The sequence below is a fragment of the Callithrix jacchus genome, chromosome 1 (assembly GCF_049354715.1).
Source record: "Callithrix jacchus isolate 240 chromosome 1, calJac240_pri, whole genome shotgun sequence".
NCBI lineage: Eukaryota > Metazoa > Chordata > Mammalia > Primates > Cebidae > Callithrix > Callithrix jacchus.
The window spans coordinates 47,590,596-47,617,186 of record NC_133502.1 but is presented as its reverse complement, the minus strand read 5'-3'; the positions used below and the strand labels follow the sequence as shown (position 1 = coordinate 47,617,186).

General features: G+C 37.0%; 1 protein-coding gene and 1 long non-coding RNA gene across 2 annotated transcripts; one reads left to right on the top strand and one right to left on the bottom strand.

Moving 5' to 3' along the window:
* Nucleotides 1-535: 535 nt before the first annotated feature.
* Nucleotides 536-25,208, top strand: LOC118152975 (protein arginine N-methyltransferase 6-like). Its single transcript, XM_035296644.3, has 2 exons — nucleotides 536-719; nucleotides 23,137-25,208. Exons 1-2 carry the CDS (start codon nucleotides 709-711, stop codon nucleotides 23,762-23,764), a joined length of 639 nt encoding a protein of 212 aa, XP_035152535.1. The 5' UTR covers nucleotides 536-708; the 3' UTR covers nucleotides 23,765-25,208.
* Nucleotides 20,832-26,018, bottom strand: LOC144579009 (uncharacterized). The gene is made up of 2 exons (XR_013525736.1): nucleotides 25,731-26,018; nucleotides 20,832-23,757 (listed from the first exon to the last, which is right to left on the bottom strand). It is a non-coding gene; the product is annotated as an uncharacterized LOC144579009 (long non-coding RNA).
* Between the last annotated feature and the right edge of the window lie 573 nt (nucleotides 26,019-26,591).

Sequence of the window (26,591 nt, the reverse complement as noted above, 5' to 3'; positions counted from 1 at the left end):
AAAGAAACATATCCAGCACATATTCAGGAGTTAGCCATTTATCTCCTCTTTGGCTTCATTTAATAACATCAGGTCCAGGGTCAGGTTCCAGCCCATACTGAGGTCTGAAGGGAGTGAGAGGATGAGTGTCAGATAGCTGAAAGAACACTTTGGGGGGCTGTAGGCAGGTGAAAGATGGTGTCAGCCTCTGTCTTGGCTAACTGCTCTGGTTCTGTAGCTCCTGCTGCTCCCATGCATAGCTGCATGGCTGGCTCTCCTTACAGGGTCAGCAGCTTAACTCTTTCTCAATCTGGGCACAAGCAAGCCGAGCTGTGTCCTGGCTCCCCACTGTCTGTCCAAAAGACAGAGAGCTCTGGCTTTCTCGTTCTCTTTCTCTCTGTCTCTGGGTGTGAGTGTGCCTGCACAGTGCCCAGGATAGTTATAGCTTTTACAGTCAATAGTGGCTCCAAGCCAAGTGATGAGCCTTCCCATGTTATGGCTACATAGCTGTGATTATATAACAAGTGGAGTTATGCTCCTGCACTCCAAACTCACTGAGTCATGCAGGATGTTTACCATGGCCTATGCCTGCCTGGCTGCAGTGCAGGCATGTTAATTACAAATAAACATTTTCTGAGAAATAGCTACATGCTGGGCATTCTATAAGGTGACAACTACATGCTGGGCACTCTATTAGGCATTGAGTATCGATGAGAGAATGAAACTGGCATGAGACTCAGGTAAGTGAATATTTACTGATGGTAATGGAATAACTATAAAGACAAAGAAGTGCCTATTCCAGCTTGAGAGTAGCAGGTAAAGATTCTAAGAAGGATCATTTTTATTTAAGCATAGGGTCCCTGCAGTCAGGAGAGTGAAACCTTGGAGGGGCAGAGGGTGCCTATACACAGGCTAGCACAGGGCTCTCATGTTTTTCCATAAAATTTTACCACAGAGGATAATGGTTCATATTCTCAGGGGCTCAGAATGCTTATGCACCAAGAATAGAATTTCCACATTTTAGTTTAAAATGTATATACAAATTGTACATAATTATGATAAGGAGCTTAGATTTTTATTTCTGAATTATATAGGAAGGTAACAGAAGATAGTCAGATGGAAAGTGACATGATTAGATTTGCTATTTAGATATGCCGTTTTGTCAGCCTTGTTAAGAGTAGGCTCAGATCAGGTTGGGATTACAAATTGATGCTGGACTTAAGAGTGTCTTAAGTGTCTGCACACAGGTGCAGAGTGTGAGTGAAGATTTTTGATAGCAATAATGAAGATAATGATAGAGATTCGATATATTAAGAAAATATGTTGCAATGCGTTTATTGGGAAGGAGTTTAAAACTGAAAGAGGAGTCCCTAACAACTCCCAAGTTTATAAGCTGCACTTCTGAGTGAAAGAAGGTGATCTTTATTGAGCTGTGTATAATAAAACGAGAAGTTTGGGAAGAAGGGAAGATTACAGCATAACCAATTAAAGAAAAATCTCTATATTTCTGAATTGATTTTTTATATTGTTGTGTAACAACCACAACCACAGCAGCTTAAAATAAACACTTATTTATTAACTCATTGCTATGGAGGTCAGAAGTCCAGCCATGACATGACTTGGTTCTCTGCTTGGGCATCAACAGATAAGTAAAAGTGTCCACAGGGGCTGGAGTTTCCATCTGAACTTTATGCTTTTCTTCCAGTCTCACTTGTTGTGGTAGGTTAAAAAATGGCCCACTAACAGGTACTCTCATTCTAATCACTGGGACCTGTGAATGTTACCTTATTAGGCTAAGTCTTTGCAGATGTGATTATCTTGTGGTTATCCAGGTGGTCCCTGACTACAACCAAGAGAGAGGCAGAAGGAAATTTGACACACACACACACAGGAGAGAAGGCTATGAGAAGGTAGAGCTGATCGATATTTGAAGATGCTGGCCTTAAAAATTGAAGTAATGTGGCCATAGAATGCTGGCAACCACTAGAAGCTGAAACAGGCCAAGAACACATTCTCCCCTAGAGCCTTCAGGGAGTTTGGGCCCTGCTAAAATCTTAATTTTGGCCCAGGTATACAGAGTTTGGATTTCTAGATTTCAAAACTGTGAGAGGATACATTTCTGTTACTTTAAGCCACCAAGTTTATGGTAATTTATTATAGCAGCCACAGGAAATTACTATGTTAGTTGTTGGCAAAATTCATATTCCTGTGGTTGTGTGAATGAAGTCTCCATTTTCCTAACAGATCATGGCCAAGGCTACTCACAGTTTCTTTCCATGTGGTTCTCATAGCAATACACAACTACATGAATGCTTTCTTTCAAACCATGTGGACTGAGTCTCACGTACTTTCCATTCTGCAATCAGCTGGAGTAAACTCTCCAAATGTAAAGTGCTCAGGTAATTAGATCAGGCCCACCAGGATGATCTTAAGGGAAATTATATGAGACCTTATTTATATCTGCAAAATCAATGTACAGCAGTTTCTAGTGTTTGATTAAATAAGGGAGAAGTTGTGTGTATAAAATTCGGGGAACCATCTTAGATTTCTTCCTACCACTCTCTCCTCATTATCCATATGCTGTTTCCTATCTCTGTCTGATGATAAAAACCACCTGGGCAATTGACGAAAAAACGCTTGTTCTCAAAACTTTTTCAGACTCACAGAAACAAAATCTCTAGGATTAGAATGTAGGAACATCCTTTTCTTAGCTTCCCTTGAGAGCCTTAAAATCAGTTTATGGAATACTGCAAGTCTGTGCTTGCGGAGTATACCATATCCACAAATAAACCTAAACTTCTAAAACTGGCCATAAAATGACCATTTATGTATTTCTCAGTCCCTGAAATAGCCATTTCACAGTCTATATCCAAAATTGTGAGAGAGAAAGAGGTTGCTAGGTTTCTACAACCTAGATTTTGCTAGACCTTTGGTCTCTCAATCAGATAAATTTAATTATAAATTTGTTATGACTCAATAAGAAGAAATTATTAATTTTGTTGGGAGATAATTACATAGTGGTGGTTTACTGAAAAAGAAGTCCACATGTATTTAAAGATGGATGTGGGGGTATTATGAGTGAAAAGACATAATGTCTGAGATTTGCCTTTAAAAAGCAGATGGAGACTAAATAAGATTGACATAATGTTACATATTTTCAAACTATGTACTTTGGAGTTTCTTATACAATGCCTATTACATTCAGCAATGGACCTTCCTTAGCAATAATCTAGAATGTTGTTGAAGCCTCCAAATTAAAAAACTGAGTTTTTGTTTCACACCTGTAATCTCACCACATTGGTCGGCTGAGGCTGGTGGATCTCCTGAAGTCAGGAGGTTGAGACTAGCCTGGCTAACATGGTGAAACCCCGTCATCTCTACTAAAAATATAAAAAAAAACAACAAAACACAATAGCCAGGCATCAGTGACATGTGTCTATAGTCTTAGCTACTGGGGAGGCTGAGGCAGTAGAATAACTTGAACCCAGGAACCCAGAAAAGGTGGAGCTTGCAGTGAGTTGAGACTGCACCATTGCAGTCCAACCAGAGCAACAGGGCAACCACTGTCTCAAAAAAAAAAAAAAAAAAAAAAACCCCACACACTACTCTGTTCCAGCTATAACACATTTGTGTCTATTTTTGTAATAGTTTACCCTGCCCTAACGAATATGATGAAAATTTATTTTGTATGCTCTTCTGAAAAATAAAACAGAACAAAACAAAACTAAGTTAAATGTCAGAAAACGTTAACTGTTAATCTAAAATAATACTAATGAAATAATTATTAAATTATTTCCAAAATTTATAACACCTATTAAGATATAGATATCACTGATCCCAAGTAATGTTAAATATTTAAAAAGAATGATTTATTAATAAAGACGTACTTCTACACTGTAAGGTAATAAAATAACCTGATCAAATTATTGTATCATACAAATTGTATGTTTTTTGTTATACAAATTTAAATTATAAAATTTATAGCAGCTAATTTGTAGAGTTTTGGGGGGAAATAATATTAGTGAGGTATGAAAATATTTTACATGATATTTTATTTTTTCTTATTAATTCATTCAAAATATTTTACTGAACACGTAATATCAGCAAATAACTCATTACACAGTATAGTAGTAAAAAGAAAAAATAAATAGGCAATTACATGGCAAAGGAATTTAGTGCCACCTAGGACTAAATGCAAATTACCAAGAACGTAAATTTGAGACTTGCTGGAACAAGTTTAATGATATTCTGTCCAAGGAATTATTGCACAGAATTGTTGAATATTTCAGTAACGTGTGTATAAATACACACACTATATTGAAAAACATTTTAGTATCTTTTTTAGCTGGATCCTTAAGACAATAGATGCCAAATACTAACATGAAAGGATAACAATTCCACAGAATATTTCAGATTTGGTTTTTTTTGCAGTAGATACGTGGAGGTTGGTTTTCAGGATATTTGTTAAAGACCAATTTTTATGGAAAAGGAGAAATAAATAAAGTAGGATTGAGTAGAAGTCGCCCTGCAATGCAGTTCCTTTTGAAGGAACCCTATCCAAAGCTCTATAACAACATACCCTATCAAAAATATCTTGTATTGGCCCAAAATGGCTGTGTTTTTTATACCTCTGAATTATGCAGGTTGTTCAGGAAAGAGCATACTCTTGTGAAAAACGGTTCTATGTACTTGATGCAAACTCTGAAATAGGCAACAGCTGGAGACTGTTAATTGGCAGCTAGGGCAACAAGTCTTTCAATTAACAAGGATGTAAGAGGCACATCTTTATGTGCCCTAGAACTTGGGAGATATAGTAAAAATAGGATCTTCTGCAGTCTCATATAACTACAGAATGTAAGTACTATATAAATGTACTGTCTATGGTGGTAAGAAAGTTGGCTGCATTAGGATTTGCCTCATATCTTAGAGGTATCCAGAGTAAAGGATTCTTAGAATACCTACCCCGTGTACCAGATCAGAACTATGAACAGGTAGGAGCTAGCATGGGTTGTTACAAATTGTGCAAGACAGCTTGCTAAGGAGCTGAGAAGAGCTCAGCAGAAAGAGTATGAAGGTGCATCTCCAAATAACTAGGTATCCATAAAGGAGTTGAAGCCAACAAACCAGAATAAAGATGCATGTTGATTATTGAACCAAAATTGTCCTTTTGATTCGAAGTACCTAAGAAAAATAAGAAAGCCTTTTAATTACATAAAAATAATCAGAAGAATTTAGGATATGTCTTACTTTTCCTCTACAGAGATGGGGAAGAATTCTTCTTGAGAATAATATGAATGGAGAATGATGGAAAAGAATATGGTTGTGTTCCATACACACCTGTTCAAAACAATCATTACATAAATTCAGCTTCATATTTTTCCTGCTTATGTCATTGTGCCTAAATTATCTCTATGTTTTCCAAATAGAAACTAAATATAAATATAGGATATGAAGATATCATGCTTCATTTCTTCTTTAGGTATCCTGAATAACTCATTTATACTTTGGAGATGTTGAAAAAATGCTGGTTAACACAGCTTATGCATAACTTGCATTTGAAAACCACCAGGAACATCAAAATTAGCAGGGATTATTACCTGTCAAATTAACCCACTTATGCCTGAGGTTGCAATTTTTTGAATTTTGGCAATCAGACCTTGATGATGACCTTGAGCAGTTGAATATAAATACATTTCTAATAGAAGAATCAGTACTGTATGTTTGTCCCTTGTATTTTTTTTAATCACTTGAAATTAGTTGTCATCTTGGTGAGATAATAGAACAGGGAGTGTTATCTTTGATAATAATATAGTTTAATTTGGACAAAATTAGGAGCAATGCTAATAAACCGTAGGTCTTGATATATAACTATTACTTGAAAGAATGGATTGATATAAACATTAGCTGGGAATGGTGGTACGTGCCTGTAATCCCAGCTACTCAGGAGGCTGAGGCAGGAGAATTGCCTGAACCCAGGAGGCGGAGGTTGCAGTGAGCCGAGATCGCGCCATTGCACTCCAGCCTGGGTAACAAGAGCGAAACTCTGTCTCAAAAAACAAACAAACAAACAAACAAAAATATATATATACATATATATACTCTTCCATAGCTGTAATTTTCTTTTGCCTATAGTTATATTTTTCCTTTCATAACACAGAGTGATTACTTCATCTTTACTTGACTGAACTGGCCTACCCTATAACCATTAAAATAACTCAGTTGTATTAAACTTGGAGTGTTTTCAGTGACAAATTACAACAAAGTGTAATCATTCAGACTTAAAAAGAAAATGACTACATATTGCTTTTTTCACCTACTTATGTAAGTTACCATTCTTCATAGTTAGTGAGTGACATTATTGCTGAGAATAGTCACCTTGTATAAAAATATGAATCAATCATTGGAGTAATCATATCCTCAGGGAATAATAGCACTATAGAGCTTGAAGGATCTTAGCAATTATCTAATCTAATGGTTTTCCAACTGGATCTGTGACAATTAAGTTTTCCCAGTAATGCTATAAGGATTACTTTGGGAAAAGGGACTTGATATCTGGTTTTCATTTTCTCCTTGCAGCCAAAATACATTGATTTCTTTCTCTGTTCAATAGATTTTGGTAAAAATAGGGTTTTATTTATGAAAATCAAATTCTACATTACAGATATAATTCAAAATACTTGTATATGAGAAAATGTCAGAATTAGGTGCTCAAACATGGATAAAATTAAGTAGTAGAGGAGAAAAGGCTACAGTGATATAGACATATATTAGTTGTGTTTTATTTAAGCAATTTTTATATTTTCAAATACTTCTTAGCTCCATAAAATATTTCTGCATTCTTATGTATACTTGATGTCCCTTTTAAAACTCTTAGTGTTATCTATTTTTCTATTAAAATATACACAACATAAAATTTATCATTTTGGACAATTTTAAGTTTACAGTCGAGTGGTATTAAAAACATTCATAATATGTTGTTATTGCCACAATCCATCTCTACAACTCTTTTCATCTTGAAAAACTGAAAATGTATGCTTATTAAAACAACACTTCATTTTTCCATTACATACGCTCTGGTAACCACCATTCTTCTGTTTATCTCTAAGATTTTGACTATGCTAAGTACCTCATATATCTGGAATCATGCAATATTTGTCTTTTTGTGACTGGATTATTTCAGCAACATATGTTTGTAACACATTAGCTAGGTTGTAGCATGTCTCACAATGTCTTTTCTTTCTACAAGTGAGTAGTAGTTCATTGCACGTATATACCGATTTTGCTCATCCATGTATCTGTCCATGGACATTCGGTTGCTTCTAAAATTTAAATATTGTAAATAATGATCTTATGAGGAAAACCCAGAATTGTGTAGAAAAAAAATTTCTTCAAACTGGGAGGGAGTCAAGAAACCAAAGACAAAAAGCAAAGACAAAGATCTGTAACACCCAAGAGCTTAACTGTAGTTGGAAAAGGCAGAAAGCAAACTTTTTAAAATGAGATTTTTAAAAATGAGATTTCTTTTTTCAGTCCAACATGTAATGAGTTGGGAAACCATTACTCCTATACTTACAACAGGAAAAAAAAAACGCTGAACCAAACTAAAATTCAACAATTCTTCTGAGGTCTATGAAATAATTACAGTCACCTGGCAAACCACTGCTATAAAAACTAGAGAGAAATGAACTATGAAGAATCACAGCTTACTGAGAGTGAAAGTCCAGAGGCAGAAACCAGCCAGTGGAGTCAGAACTGATAGAAATAGTTAAACTGAGAGGACAAATTGCTGAAGGTTCATTGTGAGCTAGTGTGGAAATTAAAAACTCAGTGACCCAGTCATAAGGGCTCATTAGTTTTACTTCCAGGAACCCCATCGGGTTTCTAAGATTAAGACCAGAGAAAAATCTCATGCTTCTGGTGGTGAAGAGAAGGAAAAAGTAGCCATTTTGAAATTGCCCAGAATATTATTTCTCTTTAACAAAGGGCTTCCCTCAGAAGAAACAATTTTATCAAAATCTGCTCAATATGTGTTTTCTCAGAGCTTAATTGAGTAAATCAAGGGAAATAACTCAACTCCAGATCCCTCTAGTCATCATTTTCACATAAAGACAGAAAACAAAACAGACAGCTGAGAAGTACATTTGAAAATCAAAGCCAGAGACTCACTGAAACAGAGACTTAATCACAGGATTACAAAGCATCACCCACCCTTCTGTACACACCTTACCACCACACCAACTATTACAGAGAAAAAGAGTCAAGGTAAGTTAGATAGGCAGCAGTAAATATGATACCATTTGATATCCTACATAGAACAGTTAGAGATGATGATAGGTGACCTTCATTAAATAAAAAATAAGCTAACAAAAAGTTGAAGAAATGGAGAGGTGAGCAATGTGGCTGCCTGAAAGCAAATGTTCCCAGCATTAAAAAAAAAACCAGGGGTAAATTATCTGAAAATTGGGTTTCCTTGGTGTGCTCAAGGAAGAACAAATATGACACTGTCACTATAATAAAGAGAATGTGGTAAAAATTAAGATCAGAGCTATAGTTAGGGGTAATCATGAAAGACCATAAGGAATTCAGCTTTTAATTGCAATGAGCTAAAAACTTGTAAAATGATTTTTAATGGAGCAGTTACATGACCTTACCCCTCTGTATACAGTACAGAAATTACTTCATAGGGGCAAGCTGAAACAAAAATCTAGCCAAAAGATCACACAATATATCTTTAATTATTTAGATTAGATGCTAAGGAGTCCGGCCCCATGGAAACACCATCATTTATTCAAGTGCTTATAGATAATAAATAAGTAAAATGTATCATTGTCATTAATATATATCAGTACTTACATGTACATGCATGTCTAGAAAAAAAATCACTGACCACATTTATCGCTAAATAGTTATAAAAAATGTCTCACAAATGTTCTTGTGTGCTACAAAGAATTCCTCTAAAATGACCAGGATATAAGATGATTGTTATGTATATTTCTCATTATCTTTCTTAATAAGGGATTACACATTTTTTCTAACACAAGCTCTAATGGCAGACAATTGACTAGTTTGCTTAGATCATAAAATTTCAGATTGCTATGGGCCCTTAAATATCATCTAGGGTTTGTCACACTTCATTGATCTTTGAAATCACCTGGAACACATAAAAGCACAAACTTCCCAATTCCTGGAGTTTCTGACACTATCATTGATGGTAAAGACTGAATCTCTCTTTTTAAATGTGCTTTAAAATGATTACAGTAATCAGTCAGGTTTGACAACAATTCATTACAGAGTTGAGTACTCTTTACTTCATCTGTGCTGATTATTATTTGATTTGTGATAGAATTATTTAGACAGTGATTGAATACTTTCAGTGATAGAGAACTTTTATCTTAATAAAATACTTTTTCTTTTGGGATATCTCTTTTGTGATATTTAAAAATTTTAAATAGTAAACACTTTGCAGAATATTTATCATTGTAGTCATTTTATATATCTCTTGCCCCTTCTCTTATTCAATAAAACATAAATTCCAAATTGAGTCTATGCTATATTTTGAATTTGTCCAGTATGCTTCATTTCCTCTGCACCACCCTATATCCAGCCCACATCTTCGCCTAGTGTACCACAATATTACCCTGATATTTTCTTTTTAAAATGTTATATCTATAATCTCTTATTCAATTCATCCTCCATACGACATTTGAAATGATCTATTAGTGATCCAAATAGTATTGTGTATTATTCAGACTCCTCTTTTCTGCACATGTACTTTCTCTCTCCATACCTATCTACTATTATTTTCATTCATTTCTTTTCTTTGTCTCTGGCTTATGTTGATGATCTTGGAAAATAATATTGTCTCAGCTAAGATCACTCTTCTCTTCCTTTTAATTTGTTTTGCAAGCATTGTATCCTCAATATTAATGTTAGTACCTTAGGGAATTCTTTCTTTATCATAAAGTCTAGTCAAGTTCCCCTTGCTACATAATATTCTAAACATTCTTGTTCTTTTTTCTTCTGCTCCTTCTTCTCCTTGTGGTTTCTCTTCCTCCTCATTTTCCTCCTTCTCCTTTTTCTTCTTCTCCTCCTCCACTATACCTAAAGCTAAATAAGGAATGAAACTGCAGAATTCTGCTTTACCATATATTTCCCCAAAACACTAGGCACAGTCCTTGCCACATATTTTGTATTTCATAACAAATTGGTACCTCCCAAGGGATTCTAGAGAAGAAAAAAAAAACCTTAAGAGAGAAGATGATGTATTATTCATGGTCCAGTCATAAAATAAAAACCACATAATAATTAGAACATTAAATTTTTAATCTAAATTTGTTTACTTGTTAATAACAGATTGCATATTAGGGAAAATGAAGTCATAAAACATACGAGTGTAGTGTATATTGAGAAAAATTACTACCTTTATTGCCAAAGCAGAGTACAAAGGAAAGAGCAAATTTGGAAGATCCTAATCCAAGGCTGAAATTTAGATCTGACAAGAGAATATAAGAACGTCTTCTACTGCATGGCAGAGAAATTATGTATAATTTCAGAAGTCAGGATTGGCAGGCAGCAAATGTCTTTGTAGATGTTAAAACACTTGCCAAGAAGCTGACTGAGGTGAGAGGTGGAACTCACTGAGAAATTTCCCGTGGGGTTGCTATAGAAACTTGCTGGATATCCTTATTCTAGAGCACCTGCAAAATTCACTTGGAAGCTGTCCAAGGAGAAGCTGCTACAAATTGGCTAGCATATATAAATAAAAATATATATTACAGCAAAGAGGAATTATAACCCAGCTTAAGCATGTCCAGAAGTTACTGTAAGTTTCATATTCAAGTGGCTCAGAAGCTTTCAACACTGACTGCCATTGTATTAGCTCCTTTCCTACAATTTATGGCTATGGTTCCCTGGGGAGTTCCTTATGACTAATTGGCTGAAAAAAAATCCTCACAATGGCTGCTTTACATATATGTAATATGATATGCTGGTACCACCCAAAAGTGGACAACAGTGGCACTACAACTTCACACAAGAATACCCCTGAAGAATAATGGAAAGACAAAATTATCCTAGTTGGCAAGACTTGAAGCAGTGCATTTAGTTGTCCAATATATCTAGAATGACAGAGGCCAGGAGCACAGATCTACATTATTTATGAAAAGTTGATAATGATTTGGTTGAATATTCAGAACTTTGGAAATAATAGGATTGGAAAATTGGTGACACAGAAATCTGTAAAAAAAAAGTGTGCACATTGACAGTTTAGAATTGGCACAAACTGTGAATATATTTGTTCCAGTGTGAGTATCCACCAAAGGATATTCCCAGGAGATGAGGTTCTAAAGAATCAGGTGGGTAAAATAAAATGCTCTATGGATATTGGTTAGCATCTTTTCCAAGCCCATCTAATGCTGTCTCAACAGGCCCATAAACAAAATGATCATTGTGGTAGAAATGGAGGCTACATATGAACTCAACAACATGGAATTTCTCTTAGTAAGGCTTGCCTGACTAACACTAATGCTGAGTACTTAATATCTTAATATGGAGGCTAACAGTGAGGACTAGATATGATCCCATTACCGTGGCAGGCTAAATAGCCTCATAGCTATTGATTAGATTGGAACTTTTCCATCATGAAAGGGCAGAGATTTTTTGTTATTTAAATCGATATATTTGGGATATGAATTGCCTTCTTCCCACATAATACTTCGCCAATGCCATCTGCTTTTAGTCTGTTCAGGCTGCTATTACAAACTACCATAGACTAGGTAGCTTACAAATAACAGAAATTTATTTCTTACAGTTATAGAGGCTGGGAAATTCAGAATCAAGTTGCTGGCAGATGTGATGTTTGCTAATGGCTCATTTCCTCGTTCATATATAGCACCTTCTTACTGTGTCCTCACATGGAGGAAAGGGTAAATCAGCTCTCTTGAGTCTATTTCAAAAGGGCACTATGCCCATTCATGAAGACAGAGCCTAAGTACCTCTCCCAAGCCTCACCCCCTAATACTATTATATTGTGGACTAGAATTTCAAGGTATGAATTGGGGAGAGTACAAGGGACACAAACATTCAGATCATAACATCATCATTCATGATCCTCCAGAATACTTTACCCACATTTACGGCATTCCTCATGGCAACATTGATGAAGAAATCCATTTCTCAGAAAAGACGGAACAGCAATGGGTTCGTGCTCATGAAATTAACTTCTTGTAACATGTAGCCCAATCCATTTTTGGATGAATAGTGGCTCAGTTAATTTAAAATAAAATGGCTTATTGAATATTTTGTCATGGTACGCACTGGGAGATAACATTTTTAAAGGATGTACCATGAGACTTGTATCATTTTAATCAGAAGACACTATAATTGTTTGTCGTCTCAGAAGTCACTATGGGTGAGTCTAGAAGTCAAATGGTGGAAGTAAGGGAGACTCTGCTCACTCTCATTTCTAAATAATCTCTCTGAATATTTGCATTCTCTCTTGGAAACCTTGTGCTCTGCCTGCTTTTAGAGGTATTAGTTCCTAAGGCATGGATGCTTCAAGTAGGAGACACCACACTCATTCAATTGTAGAATGAGACTGCCTTTAGGCAGTTTGGGAATGCTCACCACACCATCTGCCTCCCAGGTTTAAGCAATTTTCTGCCTCAGTCTCCAAAGTAGCTGGGATTAACGTCACCCACCAACACACCTGGCTAACTGTTGTATTTTTAGTAGAGTTGGAGTTTCATCATTTTGGCTAGGCTGATCTTGAACTTTTGACGTAGTGATGCACCCACCTTGGCTTCCCAAAGTGCTGGGATTCCAGGCATGAGCCACTGTGCTCAGCCTGTAAATTTCTTGAATCTTCATGTTGACCTCTCTAGTGAGTTTGGAAAAATTTTTGTGGGATATATCCACAAATATATTGAAATTTCTATGTCTTTTTCTTCTCTCTCTGGAATGCCAATGAATTAGTTTGTTCACTTTATATAATCCCACATTTCTGAGAGCTTTTGTTCATTTTTTAAGATTCTTTTTTCTCTTTATTTTTTGTCTGACTTAACTGATTTAAAGGACTAGTCTTTGAGCTCTTAGAGTCTTCCTTCTGTTTGGCCTAGCCTATTGTTAAGGCTTTCAGTTGTATTGAAGTTTCTGTAGTAAAGTTTTTAGTACGAGAAGTTCAGTATGCTTCTAAAATAAATTTGTTTAACACATTCTTTGAACATTTTAGCAAGTGACACACATGGAAGTATCTTGAGTATCAGTACTGACTTTTTTGTTAATTTTTGTTTAATCTTGGGTTTATGGGGCAGCTACTGAAATTGAGGCAGGAGAATAGAGTGTGGAGGCAGGGAACCTAAGGCTGATTTGTGCTAACTTCCTGGAACTGAATCAAAAGCAAAACCCCACCTCTTCACTTCAAAATAAGAAAAGAATCAGAGGCTACTCCCTCTGTACTACATGGCAGATGAAAAAAGGAAAATACCACTGATTGGTCCCTCCCACAACCAATCAGACTGGTCATGAGCCAAAGCTTCATGTGTAACTTTGTAACTTCACTTCAGCCTCTGATTGGTCCCCTTCTACAACCAATCAGATGTTTGCACAGGATGGAATTCTGTTACTTTACTTCATCCTCAGATTGGTCACCTTCTGAAACCAATCAGACTGGTTCTGGGCCACTTCTTTTACATAGGGTATAAAACAAATAACTCGTGGGAAGCCTGTAGAGGGTATTTAAACCCCAGAAAAATCTGTAACCAGTGCTCTTGAGCCCGCTGCCACTCTGTGGAGTGTACTTTCATTTCATTAAATCTGTGTTTTTCTTTTCTTGCTTTTTTTGGAAGTTTTGTACAATTCTGTGTTAAAAACGCTGAGAATCTGGACACTCTCCACCGGAAGCAAAATCACATTAATTTTTAGATTTGATTCTTAAAAACTTCCAATAGTTTGCTATGTATAAATCACCTGCTGAAATAGGTCTGTATCATTCTACTGTTGATCTTTTGATTATATACTTATATTTCCATAAGCAGGGAATCGTTTCTACTTCCTTAATTCCCCTCCCTGAAAAAGTTACCCTGAGGCATGGCAGGGATCCTCGACAATAAAGAATATAACATAGAAAGGGACATGGAAACAAGTTGAGTGTCTGTTGTGATAATAAAAGTGAGCACAGTGTTATAGCAATCTTTATTTTTCACACTCCAGTGTGTGTAGGAAATTGAGAATGAAAATTTTCAAGTCATGCAAAATAATATAGAAAACTAAAAACAAAATTTTAAGCACTGTGGTGTCAGGTTAAGCCACACTATGTTATGTCAATGATTTCATTTCCTCTGCAAGGCTTTGACAGGGAAGTCATATATCTTTACTAAACAAGAAAGAGAAGGTGGAATATATTTTATCTCATTAGAACATTTTGAACTAAAGGCACAAGGGGACCACTTGGAACTTTAGATCCTGCTGCTGATATCATATTTATTTCATTGAACTGACAACAAAGTAACTGATCTTTATCTCAGTGTGCAAACAAAGAGTAACAAAACAAATAAACTTGCTACGGAGACCATAAAATGTTTTGAAAATTACAGAAAACTGCATCCTTCTGTCCTTTTAGAAATTGTTAAGCAGTGAAAATAAAAATACATGTTTAATCACAAATTAACTGTTTTGTAATAAACACCTATAAAATGAATTCTATTGCAGTCTAAAGAATGAGACATCTCCAGTAAATTTTGGTTCAAAATAAAACCATCCTATGTTATCCTATATTTACATAATACTCATTTTTGTTTATCTTATCACCTTGAAAGAACACAAAATAATACATTAAGAGTAATATTTATTTGATCTATGCACTTTCTACCATTTCAAAGACTCCTTTAAATATTTTCAGATGTTTTCAGGGTGTGTCCTATATAAGTCCTCACAACATATTACCATCTACTTCACTAGGCCTACTAGGTGCCACTATTGGTTCTCGTCTCTCTTTTGCCATTCTTAACTCTCATACACACCACTACTTTTCATCAGCATCCCTGAATACTGCTAACAGTGAACTGGAATCTTGAAATCAAAAAAGAATATACATTTTCTGAGTTTTTATCATTTATTATCTACTGGGAGAAATATCAAAAACAAGTCCTCATTCTGCTAGCATCTTAGAGAGCCAAAATAAAACAGCTTTTTCTAAGTTTATTTACAGTCCTTTCTCTGAGATCTGCTCACTAGTTTATGGAGCTAGGCTGGAAGGTTTTTGAGTGGTATGTATCACTTTATGTAAAAATGTTTCTTCTGTGAGGACTAAGGCATTGTTACTGGATTAATTTATATGTGCTTAATTTTTGCTTTAGTATAAACTTTGTCCTAGGAACCTTGTCAGTAAATCTCATACATGGTATTATGAAGCAAGCTACAGACTTTCACCGGAGAAGCATATATTACCATGTGCCATAGTAATGACCCAAGTCAGCTGAAAACATTCATAAATGTCTTATATTTTTCAGAAATGGGAGCCCCAGAGTCAGTATAAAATACCTGCATGTAACATTTAGATGATATAATACACTTTATAAGTTACAAACCAGTATTTACTAAGAGGTTTTTTTTTAATATAAGAAAATAATGGTTACTTTAATTTTTAACTCCACTGCTCTAATTTCATAACTATCATCACATGTGTACACTTTATTAGGAAGCTTTCAAGCAGCAGTGTGAACTTCTCTGAAACAAAATAAGAAATGTTGGAATTACTTCTAAGGAATATTTCATGTGCAAAATGAGTCATATTCTCAAGGAGTAGGTTTTTTTAACAATAATATTTTAATCAAGGATGCTGTGTTTTCTACAGACTGTATAAACATTTTTGTTTTGTTTTTTACTAAATTAATAATAAACTAAACATTTCTTCTGATTTACACTGATTTAGAAATACACAAATTAAACCTATAAACTTCTGCATTTTTTATTTCTTTATTTTTATTCTTAGCTTAAGGATGAAAAAAATTTTTCTCCAAAAAGTATATATTTTCAGAAACAGTGTGAGCTCTGGGTTTCAGTCGTAGTAGGCATATGACATACAAACTATATATATTAAAAATAATTCTGATCATTTGTGTTTGTATTACAAATAATTCAAGATTTTCTTTCAAGTTGAAATAGAAAACATGTTTCTATAAAAAAACATAATTAGCACCATTGTAGTCAGAAAGAAGATTTTTAGATAAAGATTTGATGTTCTGTGATATTAAAAATTCCCAGAGGCTAGTGACACAACCTTTGGAAAAGTGTAGTATCTTACCAATTCCTAATAGACCAATGTAAAGATACTTAATCAGATTTGGGGATTGTCTATGTATAATACTTGTTTTATATAAAATGTCTTTTTAAAAACTGTTGAGACAGTGATTTAGAAAGACAGATATTCCAAAATTCTAAATAAATTTTATAAATGTGAATGCCTGAAATGCCGAAAGAATAAAAGGAAGGTTGGGTATATATATTCTACTATTTTTATCCCTAGATCTAGAACTTTAAGTTTTGATATATAAGTCAAAATAGTGAAAGGAGAAAAGAAGTAAGCTGAAAAATAATTTGCCTTCAGGGCCTTACGTAATGAAGCGAATGTTTTATATCTAGGAAGCCTATAGAGTATTCTCAAGCTCCATGTAGATTCTGAGCACATGAACTGTGGCTAGTGTAATTGAGAAACAGATTTTTTTAATAAAAATTAAACTTTATTGTAAATTTTATTAATTATTTTATATAAATGTATATAAAATTTTATTGTGTAACAATATTTAATATATATTATAACTATAACAAAAATATAAAATTTAATAACATTTAATAAAATTTAATATTTTGATTTTTAACAAGAATTAAACTTCATTTTAGAATGATTGTAGACTTTCAGAAAAAAAAGCAAAGGTAGTTCAAAGTTCCCATATACTTTACACTCAGTTTTCCTTAGCAATATCATCTAGCTTAGGTAAGGTCAATTTGTTACATATAATGAGCTAACACTACTATATTATTATTAACAAAAGTTCATAATTTATTCATATTTCCTAATTGTTTACCTAACATCTTTCACTAGTTCAAGAATGTATACAGGGTACCACGTTACACTGTTATGTTTCCTTAGGTTCCACTTGGCTGTAACAGTTTCTCAGACTTTTCTTGTTTTTGATTGATTACCTGGACATTTTGAGGAACACTGGTAATCAGGTATTTTATAACATGTTTTTCCATTATGATTTTTCTGATGTTTACCCTGATTTGAATGGGGTTATGAATTGTGGAAACAAAGACCCTGAGGTAATGTACCACTCTCATCACAACACATTGAAGGTTACTACTATCAACATAACTTAGGATTGTTCATGTTAAACATAATGAGCTGGCTGAGGCAGTGTTTGTTAGATTTCTCAAATGTAGAATTACTCATTTTTCCTGTATTTCCATACAATAATCTTTGGAAGACTGCCACTATGCACAACCCTCACTTAAGAAATATGGATTTGCAGTCAACTTCCTTGAGTGGGACATAGCTACACAAATTATTTGTAATTTTTCTGCAAGGTAGATCTGTGTACTATCCCCCATTCATTTATTTTAATCATTTATTTATATCAGTATAGATCTATGGAAGTTTATTTTATACTGTGGGTTATAATTCAAAAATATTTTAATTATTTTGTTACTAACATTTTTCTAACTTCAGACTTGGGAGAAATTTCAGTTGAATTATGTGTCCCTTTTACATAGCCCATTTTGTTCCTACACATCCTGTAGCAGTCTTGGACTCAGCTGTTAATTCAAGAAGCCCTCTTTATCATATGGGAGAACAGTGTTAATGCTTAAAACAGGGAAAATAAGTGTGCTCGTTGTCACTAAGATATTGCTACTTCTAAGCAAAATTGTTTTTTAATTATAATTAATTCAATTTTAAATTCATATATTTCCATGTGGCTTGTCACTCTATTGTGTTAAACAACTTCAATTGATAGATAAGAACACATTTGTGTAGTTCTTGAGTAAAAATATAAGGCTTAAAATTTATGATCTTCCACTTAAAAGTTTGTCCAAGTTCATTCAAACTCTGCTTTAGTATTTAACCACAAAGAGGTTTATTATTTTATTTTCTTTAAAATATTTTTATGGATTTTATAAGAATATTTATTGGCATATTCTAAATTCTGGGAAACACTACTCAGCCTCAGTGTTCTGAGGAGCTGGCCTTGTACCCAAAACTAGCCTAAGAGTTTCTCTTATTAAACATAATTTACCTCATAGAACAACATCAGATAAATTGATACAGAGGCAAAATATTTTAAAAATTTTATTCTTTAATCTTGTCTGAGAAGAAAGGACATCTATATGTATGTCATAAAAATGATTCACTATTTATTTGTCTTTGACTAATATGTACAACCCTTGCTTTCTTATCAAGCATAGATTAAGCCTTTCTTCTAGATAAGATTCATATAGATATCAGTGGAGGAATTAACTGCTTCTTGACAGCAACCCTTTCAGAACAAAGCTGTAATCCCTGAACCTTCTGTAAAATCAACACAAGCCTAACTACCTAACTCATGTCTCACATGAGTGACATCCTTCTCTGAGATGACAAAAATCCAACTTTGTCTACTGACTACTGGTACATACGCAGTAGTCTAGCTGGAGATCATCAACACAGTGGTAGTATTGTTTCTATAAAGGTCAGCCAAAGCTGTTGCTAGTTACTGTGGTTCTCATTCATTGATTCCATTGATTAACTGTTCATTAGACTCAGAAAATATATTATCTGCTATTTAATGTAGATTAAAGGATGGATCTGACAGGATCCTTTTGGTGCCACTTCACCAGCAGGGCCTCTGCTCAAGTTTTGCTAAAGACCATTGGGCTGGCTCCACCCACTTGGCCTGGCAAGCTGTGCTTCATTTGCACCACCAGCCCAGATCTCATGCCCATCACAGGTGAGCCAGTTGTGGAGTGGGGAGGGGTGTGTGAGTGAGTATACATGAGGTCCACCCACAGTGCACAGCCAGGCATGCCAGCTGCTCAGAGGATAGAGCAAATCAAGGGGCCAGCACAGAAACAAGCTTCATGTGAGTCTGTGGCTGGACCATGTGTGCCTTAAGTGGCTTCTGCCTTGAGCAATGGTATCTGGACAAGGGGAACACCATGGCACTCAAAAATTCAGACATGCCAGCAAACTTGGAGTCCCAAAGAAGGTGTTACAGCTTGTTACAGCTCTGGCTTGGGAAGTCCCAAGGTCTGGTCCCCCAGGAAGCGTTATGGCTCATTTATTCCCACCTGTCCACATGTTTTGGCAAAAGGGGGCAAGTCCCAGATTGTTCATTCCTCATTCTGGCCTGTGGCACCTGGGCTAGCCTGGCCCTGCTGCCACTTCCCATCATGTGAGGAGGGCATCCAGTGTGGGTGGAGGACAAGAGGGCTGCAGCATTAAAAATCCTTTCACACCTACCATTCAGCAGGTCCCATGTTCTTGTCCTGCATCCATGAAAAACGAGGTTAGGCAGACAACCAAAGAGGAAGCAAGGTGGAGAGGAGTTTTATTCAGTGATAGAAAAGCTCTCAGTGGAGAGGGGACCCAAAGTAGGTAGTCCCTACCCAAAGGCATGTAATCCCCAAGTGTGGCTGAGTCCAGGGTTTTTATGTGCTCAGAATGGGAAACTGCTTACTGATTGGTACATGGGCAAGCCTGGAAAAGGCATCATTTGATTGGCTAAAAGGCATCAAGGAAGTACCTGGAACTGTCTGTTTGGTTTTCAAGTTTTAAAACTGCCTTTGGCTTGAAGGTTTCACTGGGTAGGAATTTGTCTGCCCTCTATCAATACTAAGGTTGAAGTGATACCCTTATCAATAGTAATAAAATACTGAACATGACTTCTTCTTTTCTATCAGGAACTAAGGAACTAGTAAAATTGACTGACACAAAAACCTACCATTTTAATGAATATAGAAAGTGCTATGCAGCCATATGATGCTTGGAGGTGATTCAGTGCAAGATGAGAAATTTTGTCTGGGGATGGGTTGGGGATGACTGGTGGACATGGTCTAGAATTCTTTTAAAGACAAAATTAATTTTTTTTTTTTGCATTTTCTGGTTGAACTTTATCTGTTATCTTAACTTTTATAAAGGATTATAAAATATAAATCTCTGGTGCAACGTAAGAGGAAATTTTCCTCCTTTGGTCAGAGATGGGCCATAGATCATCCTTAGATCTTTTGATATTTGTTTTTCAAGTCCAGTTTCAATTGACACTTTCAGTATGTATTTTATATTACAATAAATTATAAATGATGACATGAAACTTATTAAATATTTATATACTCCTATGGTTTTAGGAAAAATGAAATGTGTACATTATTTGGCTTTCCATAAAAATCCTGCCTTTATAAATGTTATTTATGATAATTTGTAATTCAGAAAGAAAAGTATAAAATGAGGGCAATGTATTGCAGTAACATACTATATGTGCTCTCAAATAAAGTAGGGTCAATACATCAATCCAGGAACACAACATCGATCTAAACATCAGTGATATTCCCAAAATGAAAAATAAATGCCCCAGGGCTATAGCTAAGGTTGTACCCACCTTTCCAGGAGCAGTTTTGTGATGCTCACTTAATACTTTTCTTTCTTCTCTGCCTCTTTTCTCTAACATCTCTGCAGCATTGCCTCACTTCCCACCTTTGCCTTTTGTGCTAAGCAGTTATTCTGTGGAATGGTCAAGGCAGAAGCAGAAGCTGGAGGGATAGAGGCAGATGAAGGGCATTCGTGCCAGTTAAATGTTTAACCACCTGCTTCTGAAGCATGAGCATTTTAAACTGAACACAGCCATTTATTTTATAACTGCAAGCAAGATTAAAATATATTTGAAGAAGTAATACACTAATTTCCAATCATGCTCATTTTTTAGCAATCATTTCAAGTCTTTTCTCCCAAGAAGAGTTTGATAGGTGGCAAGGTGAGAACTGCTAAAACAGACTTTTAATTCACATCTCTGCCTGGAACCATCCTAAAGAACATGAGGAATGTAATTCAGACAGTTATTTACTTACCTGTTAGTGACAATCTTAGATTGTCTGAATTGCCAAAACAATCATGGTCATACTAAAGCTTAACGTTAGCATATAACATTTATTCATTTAAGTGAAGTGGTCTACAGCCACCTGTATTTCTGTTGATGTATGTGTCCCTGGGGTACAGTCAGTAGCATATAATAATTCAGAAATAATTTTCTCAACCATTTTATTCGACTCACTAAGTTAACTCAGACAAAATACATAAAAAAAGAAAATCTTCCAACAAACTTGCTAATTTTCAGTCTCGTGTTTTTTGCCTACATAAACCTGTGCAGTTAATGCAAAGAAATATTGGTAGAATTGGCTTAATAATTTGTCTAGCTATAAAAGTTCAGTAATTTAATTTTTTCAGGAATTATAAAACAACCGGACCCTTCAAATAAGGGCTCTTTTCAATATTCAATGTTGACTAGTTGCTCTTTGTAAAAAAACAAGTAATCTGTGTATTCAGTTGGGGGACATAGAGCACATACAAACTTATATTGAGCACTAATTAGACAAAAAATAAAAATAAGTAAATGAGTATTATTTTGTTAATTAAGCTTTCACCTCATTGAGATCATATTGCTTGATGGAAGCACAGAAATGCTAAAGGAATTTTTCCATATAACCAGGTGGATGACATGACAGGCAGATATTACTAGTAGTAGTGATAGTGGATTACTTATGCCATTAAAGGTGAAGATGGCAATCACTTATATAATAGTAGTTTCAAAAGGATCTGTGTCTATTGAAGTAGTCCACTCCTCAAGGGATGAAGGACATGCCAGCCCTGCTCTCTCCTGTGCCCAAGTGGTGATTTAGATATCAATCTTGCCTATGTGGACTGTCACTTCTGCCACCTTAGGAAAGACAAAAGCAACTTCTTAGCAATCACATTCCTAGATCTTTATACCTACCTAGATCTTTATACCTAAGTAAACTGAAAGCTTACGTGCACACACAAACCTGTATGCAAATGTTTACAGCAACTTTATTCATAATCTCCAATACCTAGAAGCAACCAAAATGTCTTTCATTGGTGAACAGATTAAAAAAAAAGTGGTAATTTTTTTTTTTGTTTTGAGACAGGTTCTCATTTTCTTGCCCAGGCTGGAGTGTAATGCCATGATCATAGCTCATTACAGCCTCAAACTTCTAGGCTCAAGTGATCTTTCCATCTCAGCCTTTAGAGTAGCTGGAATTACAGGTGTGCACCACCATGCCTGGGTAAATTTTTTAAAAAGTTTTTTTCATGGAGATGGGGTCTCCTATGTTGTCCAGACTGGTCTTAAGTGTTCCTCCCACCTTGGCCTCCCAAAGAGTTAGAATTACAGGCATGAACCACAATTCCTGGCCACAGTACATTCATATAATGGAGTACTATTCTGCTGTAAAAAGATAGTAAACTATTGATTCACACAATGATATGGACAAATTTTTAATAAATTTTGCTAATTGAAAGGAGCCAGACTCCAAAGGGTGCACATATTGTGTAAATTCATTCATATGACATTTTAGAAGCAGCTACACTATGGGATGGAAAACAGATGCCAGGGCTGCCGGTGGTAGGGAAGAGGGTAGATTAACTGTACATTAACTGCTGAGATAATTCATGAAAGGAATTTTTAGGATAACAGAACTGTTCTGGGCTGGGTGTGGTGGCTCACACCACCTATCATCCCAGCATCCACCTTTGGGAGGCTGAGGTGGGAGGATCACTTGAGCCAGGAGTTCAAGACCAGCCTGGGAAACAGAGATCCCATGTTTACAAAAAGTAAAAAAAATAGCTGGGGATGTGTGCATATGCCTGTAGTCCCAGTTACTCAAGAGGTTGAGGTAATAGGATTGTTTGAAACTGTAGTGCGTTGTGATTGCACCACTGCATTCCAACCTGAGTGTCAGAGAAAGACCCTGTCTCCAAAGGGCAGCTTTGGGGGTTGGGTAAGGAACACTTCTGTATGATACTGGGTTGTGGATAAATGGCTCTGCATTTGTTAAAATCCATAGAACATAAAAATTAAAGTGGGAACTCTAATTTATGCAATTAAAAAAAATTAGGGCCAAGATGTCGCAGCCCAAGAAAAGAAAGCTTGAGTCGGGGAGCGGCAGCGAAGGAGGGAAGGGAACAGAAGAGGAAGATGGCGAGGAGCAAGAGGCGGCCCTGGAGCGACCCCGGAGGACTAGGCGGGAGTGGGACCAGCTGTACTACAAGTGCTACTCAGACGTTTCGGTCCATGAGGAGATGATCACAGACCGTGTCCGCACCGATGCCTACTGCCTGGGCATCCTGCGGAACTGGGCAGCACTGCCAGGCAAGACGGTACTGGACGTGGGAGCGGGCACTGGCATTCTGAGTATCTTCTGTGCCCAGGCCGGCGCCTGGCGCATGTACGCGGTAGAGGCCAGCGCCATCTGGCAACAGGCTCGGGAGCTGGTGCGCTTCAATGGGCTGGAGGACTGGGTGCACGTCCTGCCGGTGGAGACTGTGGAGTTGCCGGAGCAGGTGGATGTCATCGTGAACGAGTGGATGGGATACGGACTCCTGCACGAGTCCATGCTGAGCTCCGTGCTCCACGCACGAACCAAGTGGCTGAAGGAAGGCTGTCTTCTCCTGCCGGCCTCTGCCGAGCTCTTCATAGCTCCCATCAGAGACCAGATGCTGGAATGGCGCCAGGGCTTCTGGTGAAAGTGGAGCAAGACACGGATGTATCAGGAGAGATCACGCTACTGCCCTCCCGGGACAACTCTGGTCGCCTTCGCGTGCTGCTGTGCTACAAAGTGGGAGACCAGGAGGAGAAGACCAAAGACTTTGCCATGGAGGACTGAGCATTGCCTTTTCTCTCAGCTACCTCCCAAGGCAGAGAAAGGGAGCTCCCATGCAAGTAGGGGAAATATCTGTCTCCCTTTTCCCTCATAGCATCTGGGGAGGGAGAGTGACTTCATTCTCCATTTGAAGAGATTCTTCTGGTGATGTTTATTTAAAAAGTGATCCCCTTCATCAACGAATACAGCGTGCTTATTATTGGGCTTTTAAGTCTCAAAAGCATGTAGTACCAAGCACTTGTATTTTGGTATATTTTGTCTCACAAGGGAGGGAATGGGGAAGAACACGGATGAAAATATCATTTTTTGAAGGGTTCATGCACATTCCTGACATCTCACACCTTATCTAAGTCTGAAGCTGGGGAGAAAGGGTTCATTTAGACTTCATAAATTTATAATAGAACTTTAGTATCTCTCCAGAGCCATATTTTCTCAGTCTGAATTAATTCCCCATTCCTAGGTGCCTGTGAGCTATGGTACTTCTTCCTCATTGTTTTCTAAGTCAACTTTACTACTGGTAATGAAGGGGAAGGCTATGAGGAAGCAGTTTAAATAGCCCCGTTCTCATTACTCTTAACACACACATAGGGTGCTAAAGTTGATGAACACATTAATCCATTAAGTAAAGTAGTCTTTATAAAGCATACCTAAGAAACTCAGAAGGTGCATTTAGAAGAAAGAGACCGGAAAGAGAAATAGTACGGATTTTTTAAAATACTTGTCTCTACTATTACAACAACAACAACAAAATATATATATATATATATTTCATGTATGTCCCATAAATATTTTTTTATAAACAGGCTGGTAGAGAAGGTTTCTGAGCCTAGCCCAAGGGCTTATTCATCACTATGGGTAAATTATTAAAACTCAATTAAGGAAAATATTTTCCCAGCTAGAAAAAAAGTACTCATTCTCATTTAAACTCATTTGGAGGGATCATGTGAGTTGGCCTACTTAAAACTAGTGAAAGTTCACTTTTTTCACTCTCTCTGTTTCATGCAGCCAAATTTGAAAGTTGTGTTTTAGGAAAACCACTTTTAATAAAGTGTAAATCTTATTATCAAATTAATTTTTCTGTTTTCCTCCTTATCCTTGTACCAAATAAAACATTGACATTCTCATGTGTTTTGTAGATAAAAAAAAATATCAACCAGGATGGAGGGGAATGTTGACTTTCAGGAATGAATGTCACTGTACACATAAGATCCCTGAGGGGTTGGGAAAAAGAGCAAACCAAAGTAACCTTGCAGGTGCTGCTTTGACTTACAATTGCAAGGCTAAAGGCCAAAGGAACTGGACTTCAGCACTGTGTTGCAATGTAGAAGTTTGTTTCTCATCCGGCTAGGGGTGGGGGTGGGGGTGGGGAGGCTGTGACCAATTCTGAAATAGCTTTACATGCACCATGAGTAAGAAGGGGCAAATAAGTAAATGAAGAGTGGATAGTGGGGGTCAGGTTTTTCATTGCTGGTGAGAGAAGTTATAGGTAAGCAAAGGCAGAAGGCTAGAAGAAACCCTGTAATACTGGATTTGAGTTAGAGAAATAAGTATGAACTCATATTTAACCACACATATATAAAAATTGAATAGATATGTGTATATACATGGGTTAATACACATATCTCCTATCCGTGTGCTCTAAGGCCTATTACAGGGTTATAGTATAGGGTTGCCGGATCAACAAAGGATGCATAAATCAATTAACAATAAACAAATTAGGTCTGCATGGATGAATGTGTTGGGGAGGCCCAGGCCACCTCTTGGTCCTGCTGGTGCACCTTACTGGGGGCTTAAAACCACCCGAAGTGTTTGGGTGTGGTGGCTCACACCTGTAGTCCCAGCACTTTGAGAGACCGCGGCAGGATAACTGAACCCAGGTGTTTGAGACCAGTCTGGACAATGCAGCAAACCCCATTTCTAGAAAAGAGAAAAGGAAAAATTAGTCAGGCATTGTGGCACATACCTGTAGTCCTAGCTACTGGGGAGGCTGACACTGGAGGATGGCTTGAGCCTAGCAGTTAGAGGCTGCAGTGATCCATGATGGAGCCACTGTACTCAGCCTGGGTGACAGAGCAAGGCCCTGTGCACCTCTAAAATAACCCCCCCAAGTCATGCCTTGTCTGCATCCACACCCCCACCTCCCATCTCACTTTTAAAGGCTTCATGGCAGCAGCAGAGGACCCAGCACCTGAGCTGGACTTGCGGGCTAAAGATCACAAGCTGTGAGCACCCTCTGAGCCTCTCTTCTCTCTCCCTCTCTTTCGAGCAGGTCCAGGTGCTGCTGCACTTTCTGCAGTGGAGGCCATCCCTGCCCTCCAGACAGTAAGGGACAGAGCATCCTGTTCTCAACCGAAGTCTTAAGGCCCCTGTACATCTCCAGAAGGCAGATAGACATCCCTAAAACCTCTGGTTAATCAGACCATTTAGAGTGGGAACCAAACTTTCCTGAGGTGTCCTTGGGCCAGCCCCAAGCATCAGGCCATCTGCCAAGGGACAGTGAGACAAAGCAGAAGGACAGGTGGCCTGGGCACAACCTGGCCAGGTCTGGAAGCCCCAGACTGGCCCTAAACTGTGGTTTTCCACATGGCCACCCAAGGGCACCCCAAGCCAGTGTATCTCAGAGTCTGGACCAGGTCCTGGGGGACAGAGTGAAGGGAGTGGTTTTAGGAAATTACATGTCTCCTGGATCA